Below are 22,016 nucleotides of genomic sequence, written 5' to 3'. Positions count from 1 at the left end.
TTTTAATTTTTAGAAAACAGCTGGGTTATCAATATACAACTATGTCTGTATTCGCGTATGTCACACACCAGGAAGAATTATTTTTCAGGCAAATATGCTTGTCCTCCCCCCACCCTCAAATATCTGTGACCTCTGACTAGAGGATATATTCTTACCTTGAGCTCTTTATTCTAACAGACCTTTTTACTCTTCATTATTTCTCTATTTCCTTGGGGTACCTTTTTCCCTTTTTCTCTACCTTTACCACTTTTAATCTACTCTATTTTCCTAGCATTACATATATGTTTTTATAGACAAGGTACAAATAAATAAAAATTGGTTATTTTCTCATGATTAATTTTGCTGAATTTGGTTTGACTCATTCACCTTTCTTCCTTCCACCAGCATTTCAAAAAAAAAAAAAGAAAAGAAAGAAAAACTAAAAACCATGGAAAGAAGAAATTTAAAAAGAGAGAAAAATTAGGTTAATTGAATTCAGAGTCAGATCTGAGTAAGAATAAATACTTTTATTACGGAAAAAACCTTGTTCCAAATTCACAAATTAAATTAATGATGAGTTGAATATTAACTTTACAAAATAATTTTTCTTTTCCTAAAAAATGTAAAATAAGTATTTTCCTTAAAGAATTTCTTTAATATATTCAGAATGTAATTGTATTTATAGGCATAGTTTCTAGAACAACTCTATATCCTTTCTTATATCCAGAGTTCTCCTATTAATTATCATGTAAATGATATTTGCTATATCCAAAAGTTCAGAGCTCAGTTAGCTATTCCTTAATGTAAAACAGTTCACTGATGGAGTTTTATGAGGTCAGAAATAAGTGTTTAAAAATTGTAAGTACAGTGATGTGCTCTGAGTGAGATATGTACACTATATATCTGAGCACAAGGGAGAAACAGCCAACCCAGATTTAGGCAGGAATGACCCACCTGAATGTAATCCTGAAAGAATGAGGAGTTAAGTAGGTGAAGCAGTGGAAAGCAGAGAACACAGTGTATGGGAAGGACCACTGTATGGCGCCATGGCTGGAAAATAACGTGTGGGGAGTGGCGCGGGGGGAGGCATAAGAAATTGGTGATGAAGAGCAGTTAGGTTGATGGTGACTCCAAAGCACATTTGGAAACCATTTATGTCTGTCATTAGTCTAAGCCACCGTCATCATCTCTCCCCTGACTAGCATTAGTAGTCCTGGTCACCCTTTTCTACCCTTAACTACCTACAATCCACTTTCCAGAGAGCTGCCAACATGACATTTTAAAACTGTAAATCAGATCACATCCCTCCTCTACTTAAGCTTTCCTATTTCACATTAAACATAGAATAAAATTCTGCTTGGTCCACACGATCTGGCCCCTGCCTGCCTCTCTGATCTCATGCCATGCTGTTCTCGTCCTCATTCGTGTGTGCTGTTTCACTGACCTTCTTTCTGTTCCTGAGCCTGTGAAGGCTGTCACTGGATTAGCACCTTTTTATGATAGCCATTTTCTGACTATCCCAGATTTTCACATGCGGGCTCCTTGTCATTCGTGCCTCGGCTTGAAGGTCATCTCTTCAGCAAGGGCTTGCCTTCATACATCCAATCTAGTATCTTTTTGTTATTAATTTTAACTTAATTTAAAGCTGAAGACTGAAACATATGATACAGATTGAGACTTGAGTCACCTTGGGCATAGTCAGTTTTCATAAATGTTCTATGTGTACTTGAAAAACAATGGGCGCTCTACAGTTTTTAGGAGTAGAGGCAATTTTACCATATGATATGAGTAATGACAAGTGAGGAGTGTAATTAATGAATGTGATTTTTGTTATTAACATTAGTTATTGTTCTGTGGTATATTTGAACTTAAACTAAAGAATCCCGTACTGCTATTCTTTCTCAGTTGTTATGCTTTCTTTTTATATTTTTCCTATTTCTACTCTAAAACTATCAGCTCTTACTTCCTGTTACCAGGTCAGTATGTCTGCCTTTTGGGCACCTGTCCTCTTACTCAACAATTAGCTATTTTTTTAGATGTGATAGCCTGAGAAACCAAATAACCAGATATGATAGAACTAGATTTAAAGTAAATACATAGGTTTTGATTACTTCCTCAGCTACAGAAGTATAAATGATAGTAATCAAAACGCTATGCTCTAGTTCTAAGCTTCAATGGAACAGAATAGAGCTTCCATAAATAGACATATGATACATGAGAATATACGATAAAGGTGGTATTTTAAATCACTGGGAAAAGGCTGTCTTATTCAACATGTGGTGTTAAGACAGCTAACTAACTGTTATAACAAAAATTTAGATCCCTATTTCACATCTTAAGGTAAAAGAAATTACAAATGAATTACATGTTTTTGTTTGGAATAAAGATTATATTGTAAATATAAAAAGTGCAACTACAGAACTTAGAAAGTACTGTAGGTGAGTATTTTAATAATTTTTAGAATGGAGAAGGCCCATTTTGTAAGTCAATACCAAAACCAAAAGTCATTAAGGAAATTGATATATTTGTCTACATAAAAATTGAAGTTATTGTACATCCAAAAAAAAACAACAAATGACAAAGTTCAGGAACGGCTAATTCACAAAAGATGAAATACAAGCCACAAATGTATGAAACCTCACTAGAAATCAGTGAAATTCAATTTAAAATCCAACAGCATTTTTTACCTATTAGATCATCTAAAATGAAAAATAATGAAAATTCCTAATGTTGGTTAGAAACAGACATTGTCATATATTTGGTGAGGATAAAATAGATTGAATTTTTATACAATCTATCAGTTTTTAAAATACTCACCCACTATTTACTTAGAACTTTAACCAAAAGGAATAATTGAACACATATGTAAAAAAAGATGTTCAAGTGTATAGTTATTCATAATAGCAAAAAAACCCCATGAAAACCAAAACCACATAAATGTCTAACAATAGAGAAGCTGGTTAAAAAAGTATTGGTAAATCCATACAGTGGAATGCTATATACATCATTAAAAAATATTGCTATCTAGGTCTATATGTATTGCTACGGAAAAATACTTCGCCATATTACATGGCAAAACAGATCATGTTATGAAACATAGAAAATGCAAATTTTATAATGTGTATATATACATTAGGAAATTTCTGTAATTATAGACCCCAAGATGTTTATATGGTCATCTCACCAAAGATAGTCATTATCTTTGGTTAGTGAGATCATGGAATTCTTTTATTTGCTACTTTCTGTATTCTGAAAATTGTTTCTTTTTAAAATCAAGAGGAAAAAGCCAACCCACAACTCTTTCTGTCTTCTGAGTGGGAAAAGTCTCTGCTTGAAAATCCAAACAAGTGATGCACGTTAACATGAGGATAAGGATATTGACTTTGCTTTTGGCTGTTTGGAGGTCCCTTGTAATTACTTTCTGGCACTGGCCATGTTTAACATTGCTAGGATAGTGACTTTGTATAATGATCTTCGTGTAACTTTGATAAAGATGAAGGAATTTACAATTTCTTAACTTTTATCTCTCTCAGAAATTAGAGTACCTCTAATCTCTTAGATTGTTATTTAACTCACTGAACTAGGATTCTTTTTCATACTTTTTAGCAATTTGAATTTATTTCCTCATTGTTTCCAGCATATTTGAGGAGGACCAAAAAAGATTACTTGTACTCTTAGGGAAAATATCTTAGATATATCACTGTTGATTGTAGTCCTTATCATCATTTTCTAAAAGCAGGAAGGCTTTTGACCTAAGATGCATGAATTCTCAATCTCTGGGTTCACTACTAAATTGTGTGTGTGATTTAACAACTTATTTATCAAAAAAATGTGCGTTAACTCTAAAAATTCAAATACTATGAAAGTATAAAGTAAAAGAGTAGAAAGCCTCCGTCCCTAAGTTTAGACTCTGTTAGCTAATGCCAGTCTCATGCTAAAGTGAGCTATAGCAATTTCTATATGATGTGCTTTGATATACACAGAAAAAAAGCCTCTGCCATAGACTTCATTGCCTTTCACTTAGTGCTTGAAACTTTACCATTAGACATCATTTATTTGGTTACAGATTTTTTTGAACAATTTTTTCCAGTCATTCAGCTCTCTGTGCATAGAACTTGATAGGAGGTTTTGACAAAAGGAAAAGTACAGACACTGCACAGGGTCTGAGCAGCCATTATGAAGGGAGGGCAGTGGCAGAACCTGAGATGCGCTGGAGCTTGGAAGCAGAGGTAGAGGTTCAAAGAGCAAAAGATACACTGCAGGTAGATGTTGCATAGGACAGCATTAATATGAACAATATCATCTGTGCTTTTCCATCTTGCACCTTATTGTAAGTACTCAGTACATTTCCTCTGGAAGCAGCATTTTCTCCTTTACTTTTCAAGCAAATACAATGTTATTTTATGTTTATGTGAGTTCAGAAATTAAAGTTATTTATTTCCTTCTGAAAATGGAACTCAGCTCTATTTACATAGATGGGTAGGGAAGAGGAAAAGGAGAGCCATGATATTGCTCAATTTAAACAATTATGTGCAATGAGTCTCATAATATGAAAGTAAAACCTGAAAATTTCTCCCTAAGTTGTGTTTAGTGTCAGTGGTTGATTTTCCCTCTTCCAAATTTATCCTTCCAAATGCTGTTTTAGTAACACATAATCACTCTGAGAAGGTCTGTTTTCCAAAAGAAGCAGCAGCAGTGTTTAAGTTCACATGACCCCAGTTTCATGACAGCGGTAGCAAATCAGATGTCTTATCCAAGGAAAAGCATTTTTGGCTTAGAATTCAATCACTTTCATGGTGGGAGTCAACAGCTTATTTCAGCTCTAACACTACTGCAGAACCCTGGCTGCAGTGAATCTTTCAGAAAGCATAAACACAATTGGTATTTATAGCATTGTTAACATTTGTTAAATAGTTCGGAGAATGGTCTGTAAGCCCGTTTTAAGCAGGTGGGGCAGGAATTTTTGTTGTGACTGCAGTGAAATTTTAAAAGTAGGACATTAGGACCACATGGTTAGGATGGTTGTAGCAAGAGAATAAAGTAGAAGTATTGAAGACAGTAAGTTAAGACTTCAGGCAGCCACAATTCAGGGTGTTACAAAAATAATCCTGAAGCATCTCTAGCCAGAAGTGTGTTACACAGATGGCATATTTGACACAGTGCAGGGCAGGAACTGTACAATGAAAAGACAAACAGTAAGGATTAGTCAAGTTTTAATTGAAAACCTACATTTAAAAATACCTTGAAATTACGCCAGACTTTCTTGTATATTAAAAGCACAAAGTTTCCCGTAGTCAATTAAGCATTAAAGTTTGTCAGGAAAGCTAATCTTTGTATTTTGCTAGTGATTATGCCTATTGCAGACTTATTAGTGAAATAGGTGTAGCTGAGTTATACATCCAAGGACATAAAGCAAAGTATTAATATTTTTATGATTTTTTTTCTCTATCAGCTACCCAAGGAATCCTGAGCAATTCCGTATGCTGATGACTGCTGTCATAAACCCCTGATCCCTTCAGGCACCATCTTCATTTTAAATTGAAAGTATGAAAAGTACTCTCAAATCAAGTGACCAAATTTTGTTCTCAAAATTTTTAACTAAATTCAAGTTTCTAGAAAGATTAAGATTAAAAAATTACTTAGATTTGAAAAATCTATGTAGGATTATTGCAAGTATAACAGATTGCTAACTGTTAGAATAGCATAGTCAAATTTCTAATTTCAGAATAGCAATGTTGTTTTATTTCTAACAAAGACGAAGTTTACTTAGAATCACTATTTTTAGTTTCCATTATTGGTGCAAAGAAGGAACTGAAATTCTATTAATACAGTATTTAGGAAATGCTTAAGTGCAAATTTTTAAAATGTTAAATATTATTTAACTATGTCATAACAGTAAATGTATCGCCTTCCCTCTCTCTGTCCCTGCCAGTACTGTGTAACTGGGGTGTGTGTGTGTGTGTGCGTGCGCGCGTGCGTGTGTGTGTGTGTGTATTGTCTTTCAGGCTTAAGTTCCTTGAGGTCAAGGATTCCTAACTGCACCTCATTCCAGTGTTTGTACATGGTAGATACAAATATTATTGAAAAAATAGATGAAATGATTCTTACCAAATGACTGTTTCTTTCTGTAACATAGTTTAAACATATTTGTCTGGTTTTGAGAAATAATTTAACCTCCTGAATGCAACTATCCTGAATTTTTTTTTTCTTTGAGAACTTTTTACTATGTTTTCACTACGTTTTCCTCTTAGTATTGGCAGCCTTTCTGAAGCAACATTCCACTTATTTTTCTAGGCAGGCTGCTTTATCTACTCGTTTCCAGTAGCTAGAGATGGAGGTGTTTTGAATGAGCACATCAGTGTTCTAGACAGAGATACTGTTTGAAATTATCCATGAACACAGTGCCGCTGAACATTATTGAGTGACGTTTGTTTCTGTTGGTTGTGTCTGCTCTGACTAGCTGGTTTCTTTCAGATTGGCAGCTGGGATTATGCTGCAGTGGATGGACAGCTACAAGAAGTGGAGATTGTAGTGAGGCTGAGCTGGGCTGGGCTGGGCCTCAGGGTAATGTGCCTGGAATATATGGGTTCGGTTAAAAGCACTAATAGGAAATCTATGCATATTTTCACAATTTATAATTACATTATGTTTCACCGTGGTAACTTCCATAATATTATTGAGTAAAAATATAAGTAAAAATAGTCCTTTTCCTAATTTCCCCTCTACCCTGGTTTCTTATCACTGCATTCTTTTTTTTTAGAGGTTTACTTTATTTAGCTAGCTGCTCTTTCTCTTTGCTCTTTATGTACTGTATGCCATCATGATATGTATATGCTTCCAAATACCTAATGTAAGTAAAACATTGTTTACTTGCAAAGTGTATATACCTTTCTAAATATTTAGTTAGCGATAAATGATGGTGAAATATTGCTAAAACTAATGGCTCCTTGAAATCAGATAGAAATAATTTAGGAAATAAGCTCAAAATAACAAAATTAACTTTGTAGCAAGGTCTGTTGATTTCATAGTGTTTGACCAGTTTATCAGTTAGAATTGTCCCTAGGTGGTTAAGAAGTAATTCTGGTTACTATGTTAATGGAAAAATTAAATCTCATAAAGCTATATTTCATATTGTCAGATTTTTCTTTAGATTTTTATGTTTTTTAGTTTTAGATTTTTTTCAAAATGGAAATTTTTTATTACTCTATTTAAAAAGTAATACATGCTTTGTCTAAGATATCAAATAGTATAAAAGTGAAGAAGGTATTAATTTTTATTCTGCCAATCTTTTCATCTACCCCCCACCAGAGATAATAGCTGATAAGTTTATGTACCTTTCCAGATTTTACATGTGTGTATTTATGTATGCATGTACATGTACTCACATTACACATGTTAGTGTGTGTTTATATAATTTTATTTTATTTTTAATTTTTTTATTTAAATGAGATAATAAACTATATTCTTTGATGATTTGGAATTGTTTTTAATCAATATACTATAGACTAGTTTCCATGTCACATATATTCAGTTCAACTCACTCATTTTAATGACTGCATAGTATTCCATGAGTATAATTTCATTAGTTTTTTCCCCTAATTTTTACTATTATAAAGTGCTATAATAACCATCTTTGTATCTTAATCTTTTCTCATTCATCTGACTCCACTTTTATGAAAATTTGTAGAAGTGGAATCAATAGCTCAATCTTTATCAGAAAACATAAAAATTTGACTTTTAACTAAATTTTTGTTTTTCTCTATATCTAATTTCTCAAAATTAAAAAAAAAGTTTAAGTCTTTCAAGTCCAAATTTACATAGAATTACTTCTGTTCAATTAACTTATTTCTTCACTATATACATCTTTTGTGTGGATTATTTTGCATAATTTGTTGGTTAAATATCATCTGGTGTTTATTTTGAATGTAAAATCTGATTGACTTTTTAAAATTCCATATGCTGGTAGTATATCCATGACACTTGTTTCTTGATAGGCTACTTATCTTTTACATTATGCTTTACAAAGCTTGATTCCTATATATTTTTTATTTCCAGGGCACTATGAATATTTATATTTCAATCTTAAAAGATTTCTTTTAGGTTCATTATGCTATTTTTTTTTAAATTTTGTTCATTTTTTGTTCTGACTACTAAAAAGTAACTCTGTATTTAATTTCTTATGTTAAGAGCGAGCCTGGTTTCCCAATGTTTCTAAATGATGCTTTACCTTTTTCCTTTTTTAAAGCAGCTAGAGGTATTATGCAAACAAGACCATTTATATTATAAAGATAATTTTCTCTTTTAGATTCTTCATCCATTTTTAATCAAGTGCATCTAGTTGTTATGGGTTTTCTTTTGGCCTTAGTAGTTAATATTATCAGGATTTTTGGCCTTTAGGAATTGAATACTAACATATATAATAATTAGTATGCTTTTTTAATTTGCTAATACCAAATCTGGATTTTAACAGTGGCTTCAGAGGGCACTGAGGCTGGTTAACTAGAAAGTTGGTCAGTAAACAGTGGAAACTGGTCAAATATCCAGCAAGTTTTTCTCCAACTTAATTCAAATGTGTGAAGGGCAAGGGGGAAAAATAGGCACAAGTGATAATATGATACATAACACAGGAGAAATCACTAAATGCCCTAATTGTGACTCTTTTTAAACATTGAAAAGTGAATTAATTCTGAAATCCAAAATATGAAGTCTTATTTGGATTTGTAAATATCTTTCGGTAAGGGGTTACTCTAGAATCTTAAGATAGCCTTCTAGTACTTAATTTTGGTAATGTCAGAAATTTTTAATATACTAATAAATGGCATGTTATTTCTTAATAAATGATTTTTTCAGTTTCCCTATCCCAATTTTATAGTGCTTTTAGATGTAAATATATAGGGGATAAAATGCAATTTCAGAGTTGTGTGCTTACAAAAAAGCAGAGTACATATGTGTTTACCTTAATTGCCTCCATATGTTTAAGTTATTCCTCCCCCAAACCCATCTTAAAATAAAGTTTTACAGCTTTATTGGTTACTAAGTGTTGTACTGAGTTAACTTGTTTCCTCTGTTAGATTAAAAAGACCACTTCAGAGAGACTAAAATAGTCACTGTTAAATTGAAGGCCCTACATTGTCACTAAGCCAGTCTACTTTCCTTTACTTTTCTCTCTCTTCTTTCATTCTTTCATTTTGTCTAGTGTGTGTATCTATATTCTCTCTATATGTAATGTCCCTTTCTCTCTATATAGCCATAAAATCATGCAAGTATGCAATGGTTGGCACAGAAAACAATAGAATGCACAACTTGCTGAAAATCTTTTCATAATATTTCCATTTGGAAATCCATTAATAAATTCTCTAGGTAATATTTGAGATGCTGTTTATAAAACATAAATATGTGGTTTTACTGGAATGTCTTGAAGTATTTGCATAGTCTTTTTTTATTACTATGTATTTCAACATCTGGAATGCTGCCTGCTGAATTCAGGTTTATTATAGAAAGTAGTAACAGGCTATTTACAGAAATAATTGGGAATTGATGAATAAGGATGAAGTAAGCTTTTTAGTAGAAAATTTTTAAAATTTTTATTGGAATATAGTTGCTTTACAATGTTGTGTTAGTTTCTTGCTGTACAGCAAAGTAGTAGAAATGTTTAACAGAATGTTTTTTCAGTGCTGGGCTGCTCTATAATAGTGTTAGGAGTGTATCTCTTAGCTTCATACCTGCTGAATTATGCTGACTTGGATAACCATTCATTAAGTAAATATTGATTGAGCACCTACTGTGTGTCAGGCCCCCAGAGTCACAGAAACACTTAGAAGTCTCTGGTCCCAGGAAGACTTATAGTCTAATTGATAAGATAGAAATTAGATCAGTAATTAGAATTTTAGTTAAGTAGGTAGTAAGGGTCTGTGTGCATTGCTCCAAAGCAACAGGGCAGGGCAGCAACAGTCTGGCTGAGATCTAGAAACAGATTTCTCAGAGTACAGAGATGCTGAGCTGAGTCTTATAGAATGAGGAGGAGACAACGGCACAGAGAAAGGGAATAGAAAAAATCGGAAAACAAATACGGAAGCAGTTTGACACATTACATCGCACATTATAGAGTGTGAGAGGGACAGTGTCAGGGCTTGAGACTGAAAACATAGGCAGGAGCTAGATTACTATTATTAATCTTAATTATAAGTGGTTAGTAACATTTATTAAATGCTTTCTTAACCTCAGCCAGACACCATGTTGTCTTTTATGTATATGCTGTAATAATAACATCAAACACTGACCTGTCAAGAACTGTCCCAAGTGTTTTATATTATCTCATTTAATCTTCACAACAACCCAGTGAAGACCCACTGTCATTATTACCATTTGTAGATGGGGAAACTAAGGCATAACTTGCCGGAGTCACTCAGCTAATATGTGATAAAGCTAATATTTGAACTGAGGCGGTCTGATTGCAGTGTCTGCATACTTAACCCCATGCTACAGGGCCACACCGTGATAAGGAATTTGGATGGAAGGATTTTAACTAGAGAAGTCACATAATCACATTTACAGCTTTAGGGTTGAACATCTCCTTTCAAGTCCAGGTGTGTTTAACCCTTCTGAACAAAGATGAAGGCTGCTGGCTAATGTTTATAATTTGGGGTCATTTTTTGATATTTTTGTTCTCAGTGTAGTTTTGCAGTAGACCTGAAAAAATAAACTGCTTAAAGGCAGGCACACTCTCCTATTTTCCAATAAATCTTTCTAGCACATTGCCTATGCTGAACCACCACCTTAAAATAACCTAAGGCCAAATGTGTAAATAATTATTGAAATTGACTAATGGGTACATAGGGATCCATTATCCTATTCCATAATAAAAATTTAACATAATAAACAAATTCTAAAAATATATCACCTGGGACCAAAACTCTCTTGGTGAAGGAGAGTTCATTAAAAACAGTTTAGGCATTTGGTAGAGTTCATTAAGCTACGCTTTTACCTAATCACCTTCCTGAATGTTATACCTGTATGTTTCCTGTGAACCTCCCTTATGCCTCTGAATTTTCTATTGCTGTATACAAAGAGCTGAAGGGAAAAGTGAAGAGAGTAATAAACAATTACTTGAGGGGCTTTTGCAAATCACACATATTCCCCCAGGATTTCTCACTTAGCCCTTAAGAGTCACTGCTACAGGGCTTCCCTGGTGGCGCAGTGGTTGAGAGTCCGCCTGCCGATGCAGGGGACACGGGTTCGTGCCCCGGTCCGGGAAGATCCCAAATGCCGCAGAGCGGCTGGGCCTGTGAGCCGTGGCCGCTGAGCCTGCGCGTCCAGAGCCTGTGCTCCACAACGGGAGAGGCCACAGCAGTGAGAGGCCTGCGTACCGAAAAAAAAAAAAAGAATCACTGCTACAGTGAGACACTGGAATGTTGTCATATCCCTCAGGTGTGTAGGGGGCTGAAAGTGAGAATTACTGCCTTTAGTGACATCCTTCAGAACTTTCTAAGAAAGACTCTTTTGAGTTCTTTGTAACAGCAGCTATCAGCCTTCACTTATCACTCCCCCATTCTCCTCCTCACCCCCATTTTGCCTCATCAAGAACTGTGCTTGTTTTTTGTCCCAGTATAACCCTAGATGAGGCACAAGGGTCTGGGCGGCCTTGCTGTATAAAAGGTACTCAGTAAACTTTTTTGTTGTGTGAATACTATGTACAAGGTACTGTTCTCCCTGCTGCACACTACTAAAGTATGATATTCTGACCCTATAGTATAGTTGCTGAGACAGACCAGTAATCTCATAAGAGCTAAATAACATTACAAGGAAGCCTGAGTCAAGTATGTAATCAGCAGCATGAATAGGCTGTAAGATTTGGGAAGTGTTACACCAACAAGGTAGAGCTCAAGCAGGGTTTTCTAGAGAGAGGTATGACTTAGAAAACTGAAGACGAGGGGGACTAATCTAGGAGAGTCAGCGGCAAGAGAGAAAACGTAAGGCAGAAATGGCTGGTTACATTTGTGGAAGAAAATCAGCTTGACAGTACACGGCATAGGGTGAGGGAATAAAAGAGAGGTAGGAAGACTTATATTGCCTAGCGGTAGGTCTTTATCTTTTTTTTTCTTTTTAAATTTTTTATTTAGAATAATTTTAGACACAGACAAGTTGCAAACGTAGTAGAAAAATTTCCTGTGTACATTTCTTCCCAGGCTCCCCTAAGATCAGCACCTTACATAACCTTAGTTAAAATGATCAAGACCATAAAAATAACATTGGTTCAATATAATTAACTAAACTACAGACCTTGTGAAATGTCATCACATTCTTTAACGATTCTTTTTCTGTCTAATGATCTTATGCAGAATTCCACGTTGTATTTAGTTGATACTTTCTTGGTTTCCTTCAATATGTAACAGTGACTCAGTCTTTGCTTCTCTTTAATGGTCTTGATATTTGTGAAAAGTGGTCAGATATTTTGTTGAATGTCCCCTAATTTGTCTTTCTGATATTTTCATGTGATTCGAATGAAGTTATTTATTTTTTGTCAAGGATACCATAGAAATTATATAGCGTTCTTCTCAGTGCCTCATATCAAGGAGTAGGCCTTTGTCTTTTAAGTACCGGCGGTTAATTGAAGACATTTGATCAGGGCAATATTATATAAAGGAGAGTTTGAGCTCAATTCTGCAGGATACACACATAAACACAGTGAGAGGGCAAGGTCAAAAACCATTGACTTGAATTTCTCTTGCATGAATGACACCCAAATCAATACCTCTGATGTTTGATCCCAGAGCGAGTCCCGGGGCTTTCTTTTGAGCACTGGACATCTCAGCCTGGCTCGACAGCTATCACTAGTTCTCCCTCAGAGAAACTTGTATTTCTGTTTATTGCTTTACTACTCTAAAATATGCAAGTTCAAAAGAAAAGAATTCGTGTTGTCTTTTCTCTTTTCTTCATTGCTCAAAGTCATCAGTCTCTAAGACCTGGTGATTTTGCCTTGGATCATGGTTTGCATATTTATCCCTTTCTTGCAAATAGCACAGCTTCCATAAGGACTGAGGTATACAGTTCCTTATGTTTTAGACTGCTCTCTGAACCTCCAAGGAGATCTCCCTGTCTCTGGGCACTTAGCCCTGCAGTATACTTTGAAATCCTGAGCCAGATTTCAGTTTTTTTCAATAATGTATTCATCATCATCATGGTCATTGTAAACTCCTGAAGCATTTCTCCCTTCTCTATTTTAGCTGTGTTAAATGGGGATCGTGCTGAGCCCCAAACCCAACAATAATACAGCATTTTATTTAGTGCCTTTTATGTGTTTGGTATTATGCTAAGCAGTTTATTATTTAATTTTCCAAACAATTCTATGAGCTAGGCATTATTATTATTATCTTTATTTTATCAATGGGGAAACAGATTAAGCTACTTGTTCAAAGTCATGCAGCAGATAAATGGTGAAGTCAAGATTAGCACTCTGAACCATCTGACTCCATAGGCCCAGTGTGGAAGCAGTCTGTTGCCTGCTCCCCTTCTTTTTAATGGGGGGAAATGCATGTGGGCTATTGGACGGGGACTACCGAAGGTAGCAGCAGTCGAAGGAAAGGGCACTGGCCTTGCTAACTGTTTTTAAAAGAGACGTAAGGTTCACATTCATAAAGCAAGTCATAAATCCATATATCATAAAAGAGCACGTCCTTCTTTGTGACTACCTCAGGCTTCAAGTTGCCCTTTTGTGATATTTTTTTCCTCAAGACTGTCCTTGATGTTGATCATAAATTGATTTTACCCCATCAAAAGATGTTTTACGTGCTGATCTGAAATGATCCTAATCTCTACTCCTTACTTCCTGTTGGCTTCTTTTCTGGTTTCTGAAGTCTGAGACCAGCCTTATCTCCTACTATATAGAGCCAGCCCTTGCCTAGCCGTGCTGCTCTAGTTGTGTGTGCACATACTTTGTTCACTGTAATGATGATTATGATGTTGATATTAGAGGTACTTTATTAATTCAGTCATTAGATTGTAAGCTCATGTTTTTTGTGTGCTCAATCTTATCCCTAGGCCCTGGCCTAGTCCCTGGCAACAGATAAGGAGAAAGAGTAGCTTAATGGTTGAGCATATGAGCTCTAGAATCAAGCTGCTGGGGTGCAAGTTTTGAGTTTGCCATTTAATTACCATGTGACTTTGGACAAGATACTTAAGTTCTTGGTGCATTATTTTCCTTATCTATAAAATGGATACAGTGAAGTACTCACATCATACAATTTAAAGACTAAATGATATAAGATAGTGAAATCACTTAGAAAAGTTCCTGGCAATAATAAGTACTAAATAAATATTTGTTATTGGCGTTGTTAGCAGCCCTCAATGAGTATTTTTTCTATATGAATTTATTTATTTATCTTGCTGCTTTGAGTCTTCGTTGCTGTGCGCGGGCTTTCTCTAGTTGCATGGAGTGGGGGCTACTCTTCTTGTGGAGCACAGGCTCCAGATGTGTGGGCTTCAGTAGTTGTGGCAGGTGGGCTTCAGTAGTTGTGGCGCACGGGCTTAGTTGCTCCGCGGCATGTGGGATCTTTCTAGGCCAGGGCTCAAACCCCTGTCCCCAGCATTGACAGGTGGATTCTTAACCACTGCACCACCAGGGAAGCCCCTCAATGAGTATTTGTTGACTGCATTTTGAGGGACTAATCTGTACTAATAAGCACTTTGCTGTGTGTTTTACATATATATCATTTATTCATTAATGTGACACTATGAGGTTGGTACTATTATCCACATTTTACAGGAAGAAAGTTGAAACTTAGGTTGAATGACTTGCCCTAGGTCACACAGCTTATAAGTGCTGTGCAGTCAGGATTTGCACATGGTCTGTGTGACTTCAAATCCTGTGCTGCTTCCACCGTAACACTCAGCTTTCACAGAGCTGCTTTCCAGTCTTTTCTGCCTAAGCAAGTCATAGTGCATTCCTTGAATTTATTGGACTGACTGCATCAAACTGTTATTCAAGCATCCAAGCACATGCCCTGCTTTCTGTATTAGGAATACTTTCTTCAAGGGCAGAAACATTGACACCTAATACTGCTGTATACATGGTTGACGATTATGATTGAATGCATAAATGAATGAATTGCTGTCATTGTTTCTTCAAAGGTCATTGTAAAGGACTACTAATGGTATCCTTATCAAATAAAAAAAGGAAATTAATACTGGATAATGATTATATTTCCCTGTTTATGATTTATTAATTGCCTACAGTCCTGTAGAGCATATAATAATTGAATACTCATTTTCTTAAGGATTAAAAAATAGCATGATGAACATATATTACCTTACAAAGAGGTTTTCTTCATCCTTTTAGCCCAGAAGTTAAGAATACTGACTGTGTGGGGTGTTGAGATCATCTTTATGTATCTTTGCTTCCTTCTATCCCCTCACACATACTATAGTATTTATTCATTCACCCAATTTAGGGATCTAAGAGTGAAGAAGATAAGTAAGGTCCTCGCTCTCATGGATCTTGTATTTTAGTGGGAGGAGACAGGCATAAACAGGTAAACAAACAAAATCGTTACAGACAGTGACCGCATCTGGAATTTAACAGTTTTCCTTGATGAGGTTGGGAAGTGAGCATCTCTGCTGGGTGGACAGGAAGAGCCATGGTCGGAAGCGCACGACAGAGGGCACACATCTTTCAAAAAGGGCGCACACACGTGTTTCTCGTGTTTGGTCAGTCCCCGGTTTAACCCTCTCATGCTTGGATACAACATATGGCTTTTACTTTGTTGTTTAGCCACTTAGGTTCAAAGAGACTGTCAACAATAATGCTCTTCAAAAGTAATAGCATCAAGTGATTTTCACAGGTGCTGGGTTTCTTTTTTCTACTTCCCAGGGTGAGATGGGGCCTAGAAGCAAAGCAGCAGTAGGTTTTCTCTATACCTGTAAAAAATTAGCTGTAGTCATCAGGGATGATGCAAGCAAGGGAAAAAATGCAAGAAAGAGATGAAGCCAAAAAGGACAATTTCTGATTGTAATAGCTGGTTTCTGTTTCCTATCACCGAGCAAGATGAGAAAGTTTTGCAGGGTTTTGTAGGAACAGCTTCCACGGTAGTGAAGAATGACCTCACCCTAAATGCCCTACCAGGTGCTTAGCCCCACTGTGAAAATACAAGGTTGATTTCCAACATGAAACAAGCCAGAAGTATGGAATGACATTTTCAGGTGACAGTTGTGGTTCTTTTGCCTGTAATTAGCACCTCTTAACCCTCAAACTTGCCCGTGCCTTTTTCAGGCTGTTGAAGCTCAAATCCGAAGTTTTGGGCAGACGCCTTCTCAGCTCCTCATAGAGCCCCATCCTCCCAGAGGTTCTGCCATGCAAGCGGTAAGTACTGCCTGCACTCTCCTCATTTCTTGCCTCTATTTGAGACCCTGCTTGACATTCATAACCGTTTTTCATTGTGCTTGAGATTCTCCACCACATCTGGGCCCGTTCTTCTTATGCACTGTTTGTGAACTTGCTAACAGCCAGCAAATACTGCCTGTTCTGCAGTCTTCGGGAAGCAGACGTTGCTCCAATGCTCTGGTATTTCATCAGGTTGTGCTCTGTGTTGCAGAATTAAAAGGTCCATAATTGTCTCGTACCCTCACTCTAGGACAGAATCTCCAGACATGGATAACTTTTCTGGTTTGATCCTATGAGTGTCTAGATTCATTTTCCTATTGTGTTTATTCTTTACATCCCAATATGTTTTTCAGTTTGGGAGTTTCAATTTGGGAAGTAATCCTAATATGTAGGAAATGTTATTGAGAGTCAGGGACTTTGGAGGAAAAAATGATGATGACGATGATGATATACTATACATCAAAGCTTAGTGCATAAAACAGTGATTTATATTTCCTGTGATTCTGAGGGACAGATGGGCATTTCTTGTCTTTCACCTTGGCTCCCTCACAGACTGCTGGGGCAGGTGCTGAGACGCCAGACCGCTCTTTCCACGTGGTCTTTCATCATCAAGGAAGTTTGCCCAGGCCACTCCCATGGTGGGAGCCGTGTTCCAGGAGAACGCTTTGGCATGACTTCTTGAAGCTTGCTTTTGAACGTGCATAACACTGTTTATGCTGCATTCTATTGGTCAAAAGCAAGTCAGTCAGAGGCCAGCCCAGAATCAGGAGTAGGGAAGTAGACTAGAGCTGTAAAATACGTGGCTGTTCCTCTTCTATGGTTCCCGAAATTTCAGGGGGAAATACTTTAATGATAAAGAAAATTCAGCATAGGAACAAATACTGAATGGCATAACAAAAATCATATTTTGAAACTACAGGCAATAGGCATTGTATTTTTTCTTGAATTGTCCCTCAATAAAACAGGTTGCTCATTACTGTTTTCAATTAAGAGTAGGGGATATAATGTCTGTTTCCATAAATGTAATGAATAATTTTTTAAAAAATTTATTCATTTATTTATTTTTGGCTGCATCGGCTCTTTGTGGCTTCTCTTGTTGCGGAGCATCAGCTCTAGGCATGTGGGCTTCAGTAGTTGTGGCACACGGGCTCAGTAGTTGTGGCTCATGGGCTTACTTGCTTCGCGGCATGTGGGATCTTCCCGGACCAGGGCTCGAACCCATGTCGCCTGCATTGACAGGCAGATTCTTAACCACTGTGCCACCAGGGAAGTCCCTGAATAATTGAAAATGGATTCTGATTCCATGTTGTGGCTTAGAATGGTAGAATTTTTTGTTAGATGCCAAGAGGGCCAGGGATACAGATGTGGTCCTCTCTGCCTCTGACCCTCTTTCTCTTCCTTCCTTTCTCTTTTCATATTTCCTTCTTCTCTGTGTCTTTTCCCCTTTTGCCCTCTTTGTCATCTTCTTTCTTCTTCCAAGTCTTTTTCCCCCTTCTTTCCCTATATGAATTGACCATTATTATAAACTACAAGCATTTAAAAAATTGTTTGCATAACCTTTTCCCCTCAGTGTTTTTAAGCAGGTGAAATCATATTTAAAAGAACATAAAGGGTAGCTTTAGTGAAAAGACTACACGAAAAATGAACATTTGGCAAGAACAATGGAAGATAATGCCATAAAAATAGTAAGAATGATTTATGTGTGGGGTTTGGAATTAGTTTTAGTAATAGCTTGTCAATGAGATGCAGGCTGCTGCGGTGCTGGCTAATAGAAGCACCTCCACTGCTCCATTGACTTTCTACCTGGGTCACGGCACAGCCTTGGTCACTGGGACCAAGAGGGAGTTCCTACTGCCAAGCCTCTCTCCATGGCAAAAGGATGACTGGTTCACTGAGGCAGGTCAGCTTTACTGTTCCGAGGGTGGCAAGGCTGGGAAGGCACATGCTTATTTGAGGATGGGAGGTCATGTCTCCCATTATCCTCGTCCTCTGAATCGAATACCTGAACCTCTTTTCAGACCTGTGCAAATTGTGTTTTTCCTCTTATACATATGCGGGTGGGAAAGAAAGGTGTGTTAGAAAGAAACCAGAGTTGTCAGCGAGTGCATACTTAATCTGGGAACACCGAATGAAATCTGGCTAGTAATTTCCTACTACTACCTCATACTGGGTTCGCAGAGGCACCCAGGATTGGATGAGGGTTTTTTCTCTTCCCCCTATTTGACCAGTTGTCCCGCTCATCCACAGCTGTTACTGTGACTCTAGACTAGCCCAGTATGCTGGGCTGGGCTTTTTCTTATTTCTAGTGTTCCTTATTCCATACTCACTAGCCAAGGATGTGATGTTGCTCCCAAGAGTTTCCTGCTACTTGCCTGCACGGGGAGCCCTAGTCAGGATGAAATGCACAGGAACAGCCGGAGAAACAGCTTGTTGGAAGGATGCAGGGGACGGTTCTGGATATGGTGTCTGCGGCTTTCTATGGAAAAGGGCTTGTCCTTGCCATGTGGCTAAGAGATGGCCACTAGAGGCACTATGTAAACAAGACATTCTTCCTATACGTTAGAGATTTTCCTGTGTTTTTTTAAGGGCATAAACATTGGAATTATTCAGTTTGAGCCTAATTGTATTTACAACATGAGCTGTTAAGCTCAGAAATATGTATCAACTTCCTTTCAGTGAGACTTCATGATGTATGTTTTAGTCTGACTTTCTCAGAGTTTTATAAATTGACTTTAGTAAATATTATTTTTTTAAAAAACCTACGCAGTTGAAAAGTAAGGCTTGGTGTTTTGAAATGACATTCGTTTCCTTTTCCCAGAACTTCATCAAAGCTAGCTTATAGGATATTTTGTGGTTGGCTGATTGTTTCTCATTTTTACCCAATTTCACAGAATTCCTTAAAACTGTGTAAGAGGCTCTTTGTATAGCAAAGGTTACTTATTGATATCAGAGGTTTTAAAAATCAAAGACCCAAATGTTATTAATTGTTTTTTACTACCATTCAGATGAGTTCCCCCATCAACCATCACTGCAGCACACGCACACACACACACACGCACACGCACACACACACACGCACACGCACACACACACACACGCACACGCACACACACACACACACGAATGTAGCAGAAATTAAAGCCACCTCGTGCTGCGTTAAGTGCATGCGCCATAATATACACCAGGTGTAGTAATTAGCAGGCACACGAAGGCTGCCTATTTGTCTGGTTTTGCTGCTGTTGCTGTATCCCCCTGTGTTTTCACACCATCAGATAGTTGGATTTAATTGAGGCCACATCAGATGAGGCATTACTGACACCTTTAATTGAATGAGCATCCAGGGAGGATTAACTCATAATATTGATTGGCTTTTAGCCACTTGCTTAGAAGGGTGTCTGGGTAGCTTATTAGTTGCCTTTATTTACACCTTTATGCAAAGAGTGCAAATAGGAATTCTTAGTGCAATATGTTTTTCTAAGTACTCTTAATAACTTTTTTTAAAAAGCACTGATAATAAAAATGCAAATGTATTTAATTTTTTATTAGCAGTTCTGAATAAATACGTGTTAAATATATGTGCCTACACATTTACATATACCTGGTGTTTTGAAATATGGCAAGAGGAAAGCAGCCAGAAGCACTTCATCAAAGTGTTTCAATTCTGAATGATACTAATCAGCTATTAGAAAATAGACATGGTAGAGGAGATTTGCTGAAAACGCACAGTGCAATTACTGTATGATAGCATCCTACCACAAAGTGTAAATAAAGCCAATAAATCAGAGTGCTGTTATGTATGTCTTGGATTATGACATATGGTTTGTAGGAATGTTCTAAATCTTAGTAGTCTTCCAGATTTATTTTGTTGCTAGTTATTAGAACAGACAATGTTTTATTTAACATTTTCAGTTACTTTTTGCTTTTCAAAGGAGAAATCAAAAGTCTTGAGCTTTAGTTTCTTTACCAAGAGGGAGGGGCGCATCTAGCTATCTCTCTTTATCCTTAGCTGCAGCAGAAAGCAGTGGCATTTGCATTATAATAGGGCAGTGTTTATGACTTGGTACACTACATAAATATATTGTTTTTACAAGTACATTTAATTATGCATTGCTTTGAAACACCTTTATAATTAAGTTTGTGTAATAATTCATAAGTTATTGTGTGTAAATAATTCATAAATTATTTCTCTACTGTAATAATACATGCATGCTGTACAGCTATTATTTTTAAATATATTTGTTAATTAATTATCTCATTATTTAGTTGTCAAAATCTTCATGCTAACTCAGCACAACTTTTGATGATCTTTGGAAATTACCATGGCTTGCTTTTGTGCCTTATTGCCTAGTCTCATTCCTTTTTTTTTTCTCTCTTTTGTATCAATACTTGACACATAATAGCAATTGGAATGGTTTAACACAATCCCCAATACTTTGCCTATTTAGAATTGAAATCAAATCATTCTTTTAGTTCTTCATGGGAATTGGGTGGGGAAGGGAGTTAATAAAATTTATGGATTTTTAAAGTGTTTCTGTTAATGTAGTTTACTTCAATCACCTAGAAATTCAACTAATGACATACGTGAAAACCAAACAAATACTAATTGCTGTTTCTATAAGCCTTTCTGCTTCACTGTGCTCTCACTTGCAACTTGTGTTAACATGGTCTTCCCTGTTCTTTTCCTGCACCCTTTCTTTCTTGTCTTTCCTTGTCTTTTCCTTCTTGTATATTTGGATCTTGTCTTGCCCACTCAACAGTATCTCCTCCTGCAGAGTCCATTGATGTTCACAGACCAAGCTCAGCAGGATGTTATCATGGTTCTAAAGTTCCCCTCCAACTCCCCTGTCACTCACGTGGCAGCCAACACCCAGCCTGGGTTGGCAACTCCCGCTGTGATCACAGTCACTGCTAACAGGCTATTTGCCGTGAACAAGTGGCACAACCTTCCGGGTAAGTAAAGAAATATCCTTATAAGGCATAGTATAACTGCTGAACACTGTATAAAGATATTTTAATATCCACCTAAATATATTATATCTCAACATTTAAGCTTTTTAGTTTTCAAGCATTAGTCTGAATCAAAATTAAACATACTTTGAAAGGTTTAAAGTAAAGTTCCCTCTGAGGCATATAATACAAAAGTTGAAACATAAACTCTTTAAAACAAAACAAAACAAAACAAAAAAAAACAAACTCTTCTTTGGCATCTGGTGGTTTGTCTTTATTCCTTGGAGATAAATATTATTTCTCATATAATGATATTCTATATTGTGTCCGTAAATAGTATGTATTTATTTATCAGATGTTCCTCTTTTTTCTACTTATTCATCTGCTCAATAAACACTTCTGATTGTCTGCTATGTGCCTTTTTGTACATGGCATGGAAGTATTTGTTGTGGATGATAGAAAAAAGAACACTTAAATTACCCAGCTAAAATATTACAAACCCATAAGTACATTCTGTTCTTTCATTAAGTGCTGAATAATTAGGGTAACTAATGGCAAGATACTGAAATAACCATCAGAATCACAAACAGTCAAAATTTGAAGAGACATGAGAGTTCGTCCAGTCTAGGCCCACATTTTACCAGTAAAGATACTGAGCCCCAGGGAGCTTGCCTTGTTCAGTATAACATATGGCAAGTCAGTGGCAGAGCCAGGT

At 36.5% G+C, this 22,016-nt stretch overlaps 1 protein-coding gene across 6 annotated transcripts in view; it reads left to right on the top strand.

Moving 5' to 3' along the window:
• LRBA (LPS responsive beige-like anchor protein) overlaps positions 1 to 22,016 on the top strand; it is a 747,970-nt gene that overhangs the window by 682,957 nt on the left and 42,997 nt on the right. For 4 of the 6 annotated variants that reach the window (XM_029235039.1, XM_029235037.1, XM_029235038.1 and 1 more), the window contains 2 exons: positions 16,244 to 16,333; positions 21,112 to 21,304. In XM_029235039.1, the coding sequence (XP_029090872.1) occupies positions 16,244 to 16,333; positions 21,112 to 21,304 (283 nt within the window). The remainder of the gene's footprint in view (positions 1 to 16,243; positions 16,334 to 21,111; positions 21,305 to 22,016) is intronic. The other 2 variants (XM_029235041.1, XM_029235040.1) reach the window with 1 other exon arrangement.

This window comes from Monodon monoceros, unplaced genomic scaffold, assembly GCF_005190385.1.
Source record: "Monodon monoceros isolate NGI ecotype Baffin Bay Population unplaced genomic scaffold, NGI_Narwhal_1 Super_Scaffold_20, whole genome shotgun sequence".
Taxonomy (NCBI): domain Eukaryota; kingdom Metazoa; phylum Chordata; class Mammalia; order Artiodactyla; family Monodontidae; genus Monodon; species Monodon monoceros.
This window is presented reverse-complemented; position numbering and strand designations above follow the sequence as displayed.